At 50.2% G+C, this 6,604-nt stretch overlaps 1 protein-coding gene across 2 annotated transcripts in view; it reads left to right on the top strand.

The window, feature by feature from the left end:
- The window catches only part of WNT5B (Wnt family member 5B), a 26,844-nt gene that overhangs the window by 14,370 nt on the left and 5,870 nt on the right, over window positions 1–6,604 (top strand). For both annotated transcript variants that reach the window (XM_008059853.2, XM_021713284.1), the window contains one exon: window positions 201–493. In XM_008059853.2, the coding sequence (XP_008058044.1) occupies window positions 201–493 (293 nt within the window). The remainder of the gene's footprint in view (window positions 1–200; window positions 494–6,604) is intronic.

Genomic DNA, 6,604 nt, shown 5'->3' with positions numbered 1-6,604 from the left:
ACCGAGCCCGGCCGAGATGGTGTTTCTAACCATTCGTGCTCTGGGAAGCAAAAGGTACCCCTCTCGATGTGGCCCCCCTGCTCCCAGGATTGTCACAGCCGAGGCTGTGGTGTAAGGGTCACTTGGGAGAGGGCAGGGAGAAGGAAAGCTCCAGGAGAGGAGAGTTGACCCCCGGCTACCTCTCTGGTCTCCCCTTGCAGGTAGCCGAGAGACCGCCTTCACCTACGCCGTGAGCGCAGCAGGGGTGGTCAACGCCATCAGCCGGGCTTGTCGCGAGGGCGAGCTTTCTACCTGCGGCTGCAGCCGGACAGCGCGGCCCAAGGACCTGCCCAGAGACTGGCTGTGGGGTGGCTGTGGGGACAATGTGGAGTACGGCTACCGCTTTGCCAAGGAGTTTGTGGATGCCCGGGAGCGGGAGAAGAATTTTGCCAAGGGATCGGAGGAGCAGGGCCGAGTGCTCATGAACCTGCAGAACAACGAGGCTGGCCGAAGGGTAAGGTGGACCACCGCGCCCCTCGTGTCCCTACACACCCCCTCCCGTGGCGGCCTGGCCATCGGGGGGCCTCCATCTGACCATGAAGATTCTTACCTGCAGTGCTGACCCAGAATGCCCACGTTATTGAACAAGTCCCTTTCAAAAGGCCCCATTCCCAACAAGCACATGTGAGCATCATTTTTTTGTTTTTGAGTTGGAGTCTCACTCTGTCGCCCAGACTGGAGTGCAGTGGCCACTCCCGGCCACCGCAGCCTCGACCTGCTGGGCTCCGGCGATCCTTCCGCCTCAGCCTTCCAAGGAGCTGGAACTACAGGCGCGTGCCACCACACCCGGCTCATTTTGATTTTATTGTAGAGATGAGGTCTCGCCAAGTTGCCCAGGCGGGTCTCGAACCCACGGGCTCAGGCAATCCACTCACCTCAGTCTCCCAAAGGCGCAGGATTACAGGCTGAGCCACCGAGCCCGGCTTGTGAGCCTCATTTTTTAAACCTAATTTATTACTTTGCAGGACATCTGTCACTAGAGGACTGAGGTGCAGCGTTTGGATCAGAATTCCAGACTTATGGAGTAGAGTTTCTGTCTTGACCATACCTCCTTTGCAACTTGAACCGATAAGATGATTGGAAGTTTAGGCCATTAGGCTTAGGCTAGGGCTTATAATTTGTTAAGGCTTTAGGTAACCAGAGCTGACTTTTTTTTAGTTGAGTTCTCACTCTGTTTTCCACATTGGTGTGTAGTGGCACGATCACCACAGCCTTGGCCTCCTGAGTTCAGGCGATCCTTCTGCCTCAGCCTCCAGAGGCACCAGCTCTGTACCATACCTGGCTATTATTTGTATTTTTATTTTTGTAGGGACAAGGTCTTACTATGTGGCCCAGGCTGGTCTCAAACTCCAGGTTTTAGCAATCCTCCCACCTCGGTCTTCCCAAAGTGCTGGGATTACAGGTGTGAGCCTCCAAACTCAGCCCAGAGCTGATGTTTAAGAGCTGTGATCACACATATCCAGAATGCCAGCCAAGAAACATATTCAAGAACTAATGGTGAACACTTCTGGGCTAGGAGGTTTGGTTGGTTTTTTTTTTTGAGTTGGAGACTCACTCTGTTGCCTGGGAGTGAGATCTTCCCCAGGAGGTGGGATCAGATGCAGGCCGCCATGCCTAATAAGCTAACTTGGTGAAATCTGTCTCTACAATAAATCAAAAAATTAGCCGGGCATGGTAGCGTGCGTGCCTGTAGTTCCAGCTACTTGGGAGGCTGAGGTGGAAGAATCTCATGAGCCCAGCAGGTCGAGGCTGCGGTGGATGAGCATGCCACTGCACTTCAGCCTGGGCAACAGAGTGAGACTCCAACTCAAAAAAGAAAAAAAATTAACTGGATGTGGTGGCTTGTACTTGTAGTTCCAGTTACTTAGAAGCTAAGGCAGAAGGATCACCTGAGCCTAGCAGGTTGAGGCTGCAGTAGCCATGATCGTGCCACTGCATTTTTGCCTGAGCAACAGAGTAAGATTCCTTCTGAAAAAAACAAAAGGAGTGTGTGCAGTGGCACGCTCATGGTCACCCCAGGGTCAACATTCTGGGCTCCAGCAATTTTTCTGCCTCAGCTTTCCAAGTAGCTGGAATTACAGGTGCACGCTATCACGCCCGGCTAATTTTTGATTTATTGTAGAGATGAGGTCTTGCCAAGTTGCCCGGGCTGGTCTCGAACCCGTAGTCTCAGGCATTCCACCCGCCTCAGCCTCCCGAAGTGCTGGGATTATAGGCTGAGCCACCGAGCCCAGTCTATGCTGGGAGTTTTTAGATATAAGTGGAAGTGAGACGATTGAGAGGATACTTCCATCATCTTTTTTTTTTTTAAGTTAGAGATAGGGTCTAGCTCTGTAGCCCAGAGTACAGTGGTCTAGTCACAACTCACTGCAGCCTAGGACTCCCAGGCTCAAGCAATCCTCCTGCCTCAGCCTCCTGAGTAGGTGAGACCAGATGCTGGCCGCCATGCCCAAATAATTATTAAAAATGTTTTGTAAAGACAGGGTCTCTCTATGTTGCTCAAGCTGGTCTTGAACTCTTGGCCTCTCACCTTGAACTCCATGTGATCCTTCCACCTTGGCCTCCCAAAATGCTGGGATTATAGGTATGAGCCACCACACCTGGCAATACCAACTTTTTATTTATTTACTTATTTTTGAGTCAGACTCTCACTCCATCGCCCAGGCTGGAGTGCAGTGGCATACTCGCAGCAATCCCAGGTCAACCTGCTGGGCTCTGGCGATCCTTCCACCTCAGCCTTCCAAGTAACTGGAACTACAGGTGCGTGCTACTGCAGTCAGCTCGTTTTTTTTTTTTTTTTTTTCCATTTTTATTGTAGAGACAAAGTTTTGCCAAGTTGCTCAGGCTGGCCTTGAACCCCGGGGACTGCTCAGGCAGTCCTCTCACCTTGGCCTCCCAAAGTGCTGGGATTACAGACTTGAACCAGCGCACCTGGCCAACACCAACTTTTTTTTTTTTTGAGTTGGAGTCCCACTCTGTCGCCCAGCCTGGAGTGTGATGGCATGCTCACAGCCACTCCAGTGTTGACCCGCTGCACTCTGGCAATTCTTTTGCCTCAGCCTTCCAAGTAGCTAGAACTACAGGTGCATGCTGCCATGCCTGGCTATTTATTTATTGTAGAGATGAGGTCTTGCCAAGGTGCCTGGGCTGGTCTTGAACCCACGGACTCAGGCGATTCACTCACCTCGGCCTCCCAAAGTACTGAGATTACAGGCTGAGCCACCAAAACCAACTTTTTTTTTTTTTGAATTGGAGTCTCACTCTGTCGCCCAGACTGGAGTGCAGTGGCTGCTCCCGGCCACTGCAGCCTCGACCTGCTGGGCTCCGGTGATCCCTCCGCCTCAGTCTTCCAAGTCGCCAGAATTACAGGTGTGCACTACCACGCCCGGCTAATTTTTGATTTATTGTAGAGATGAGGGCTCGCCAAGTTACCCAGGCAGGTCTCAACCCCGCGGACTCAGGCAATTCACTCACCTCAGCCTCCCAAAGCACGGGATTACAGGCTGAGCCACCGAGCCCGGCCAAAACCAACTAAGACTCAAGCAAAGTCTCTCCAATCTCATTGTAAGATACAACCATCTTCTAAGCCTCAATTTCAGTAGAAACTGAAATATAGGTTTGAGATGAGGTTGGTTCATTGTAAGTATAGAACATACCTAGGCAACGGATTCAGGTTTGCCTTGACGGTGTGCTAGATGGCATGTTCCTTCCCTGGCTGTACCTTGTTCGTGAGGCTTTCCCCTCTGAGCACATCTGGCCTCCTCTTTTCTCTGCTGTCCCCTACCATGGTTTGCCTCTGCCACAGGAAACTGGAGGGTCTGGCCCACAGGAAGCTCTGCCTCTTGCTGGTTCAGTGTACCATTGTTAGCGGGACCTGAGGGCAGCATGGGTATGTACCCAGGTTTCCCTTTCGGAAGTTCTGAGGTCCGAGATCTGAGTGCTGAGTGTTTGGAGGGCTCTTTCTCCTAGCAAAGGACCTCTCAGGAAACAACACAGACTTCTTTCTTGGAGTGTTGTCCCCACTCCGGTCTGTGTCAAGCCAGAGGTATTGTAATGAGACTAGAGATGCACTAATTAAAAAATGGAAAAAGGTGGTCAGGTGCATTGGGTCACATCTGTAATACCAGCACTTTGGAAGATGGAGGTGAGAGGATTGCCTGAGCCCAGGGGTTTGAGACCAGCCTGGGCAACTTGGTGAAACCTGTCTCTATAATAAATCAAAAATTTAACCGGGCATGGTATTGTACACCTGTAGTTCCAGCTATTTGGAAGACTGAGGTGAAAGGATCACCTGAGCCCAGCAGATTGAGGCTGCAGTGACTGTGAGCATGCCACTGCACTCCAGCCTGAGCAACAGAGTGAGACTCTGACTCAAAAAAAAAAAAAAATTAGTTGGTTGTGGTGGCATGTGCCTGTGGATCCCGCTACTTAGAAGCTGAGGCAGAAGTATCACCTGAGCCCAGCAGGTTGAGGCTGCAGTAGCCATGATCATGCCACTGCACTTTTGCCTGGGCGGCAGAGTTAGACTCCAACTCAAAAATATAATAATAATAATAATTGAGAAAGGCAATTTCTTAGAAACTTAGTGTTGGTTCACCAGTGATTCAGTAATAGGATATTAACATATTTCTAAAAGTGTCTTCATATATCAAATTTTTGAAACATTAACTCATGCTTTATTAGAGTGCGCATCAAAGAATGGAAATGTCTTTTGTATGGATCAGGCTTTTGTAATATTGGCAGGATATAACATGGCACGCCTGTGTATACCTGACACCACCATCAGTCATGTGACATCAGGTAGAGGTTAGAATTGGTTCTTTGCCTGGCATCTTCCTTTTACTTATCCCCTATCCAGAAGCTAGTTTTGTTCAGTCACAAATGGGGGTGTGTTGGGTGATGTCAATCTGTGGTGATATTACGCACTGGTCATTGGATCATTGCTCTAATCTGTGGCTGTTGACGAAACCTGTTGTTCCAGCTACTTGGAAGGCTGAGACAGAAGGATCTCCCGAATCCAGTAGGTCGAGCCTGCAGTGGCCGTGAGCGTGCCACTGCACTCCAGCCTGGGCAACAGAGTGGAAAAAAAAAATCTGTGGCTGTCTTAAGATCAACCAGGGCAGAGAGACCAGAACCATCGCAGGTGGTTTTTACTTGAGGCATCTGTGGAGCCATCCTGGTCTCTCGGGCATCCCCTCTGTTTGGCAGTCCGTTGGCTCAAACAGGGTCTAACCCTGAGGAGTAGGGAGAGATCTGGGGAAAGGGTTAAGATGGTTATTTGGTCTTATTTTTATTAATTTTTTGAGTCAGGGACTCACTCTGCCACCCAGGCTGGACTGCAGTGGTGTGATCTTGGCTCACTGCAGCCTTGAACTTCTGGGCTCAGGCTATTCTTCTGCCTCAGCCTCCTGAGAAACTGGAACTGCAGGGACATGACACTATGCCTGGCTAATTTTTTGATATTTTTGTAGAGATGAGGTCTTGCTAGGTCGCCCAGGCTCGTCTTGAACTCCTGGCCACAATCAATCCTCCCACCTCGACCTCCCAAAGTGTTGGGATTACAGGTTTGAGCCACCCCATCCAGCCTTACTTTATCTTTAAAACGTCCAAATTCTAGCCACTTTTTAAAATCCTAGTTCAAATACCACCTCCTCCTTAAAATCTTCCCCATCCCCCACTGTTGGTAGTCTCTCTTGCATCTAAACTTCTGTCAAAGATTTAACACTTTTCTTTTCTCTCTCTCTCTTTTTTTTTGAATCAGAGTCTCACTGTGTCGCCTAGGCTGGAGTGCAGTGGCACACTCACGGCCACCCCAGCCTCGACCAGATGGACTCAGGCAATCCTTCCGCTCAGCCTTCCAAGTAGCCGGAACTACAGGTGTGCACCATGCCAGCTAATTTTTTTTTAAATTGTAGAGACGAGGTCTCGCCATGTTGCTCAGTCTGGTCTCAAACCCCTGAGCTCAGGCAGTCCTCTCGCCTCTGCCTCCCAAAGTGCTGGGATTACAGGTGTGAGCCACCGCACCTGGACTGGATTTAATGCTTTTCTTGCAGGATTTTTCACTCTACCTTTGTCTTATGGGCCGTAAGTTCCAGAGGACAGAGATCACCCTCTATCCCTCTTTGCAATGACCCTCAGCTTCCCTGGCATAACGTGCAATAATGTTGGCGCATGTGAATGTGCACAGAGACATCCCCATTTGCCCCCTCAAAAGAGGTCAGATTCGTGGAGCTGTCTGCTGGTTCTGCTCTGAGCTATGCTGTGGTGTCCGGGCAGATGCCTATGACTAGGCAGGCGTCCTCATCTGGGCTCTGGAGGGAGAGGAAGAGACCACGCAACTCTTCCCGTTCCTCACCACCTTGACTCTACTCCTGTGGGCTCCTCACTTTTCTTTTTTATTTATTTATTGTAGAGACAAGACCTTGCCAAGTTGCCCTGGTGGGTCTCGAACCTGCGGGCTCAGGCAATCCACTCGCCTCAGCCTTCCAAAGTGCTGGGATGACAGGGTGAGCCACCAAGCCCAGCATGCTCCTCACTTTTCTTTTCTTCTTTTTTTTTTTTTTTT

The sequence above is a fragment of the Carlito syrichta genome, unplaced genomic scaffold, assembly GCF_000164805.1.
Source record: "Carlito syrichta isolate Samal-C Ts95f unplaced genomic scaffold, Tarsius_syrichta-2.0.1 Scaffold304400, whole genome shotgun sequence".
Classification (NCBI taxonomy): Eukaryota; Metazoa; Chordata; class Mammalia; order Primates; family Tarsiidae; genus Carlito; species Carlito syrichta.
This window is presented reverse-complemented; position numbering and strand designations above follow the sequence as displayed.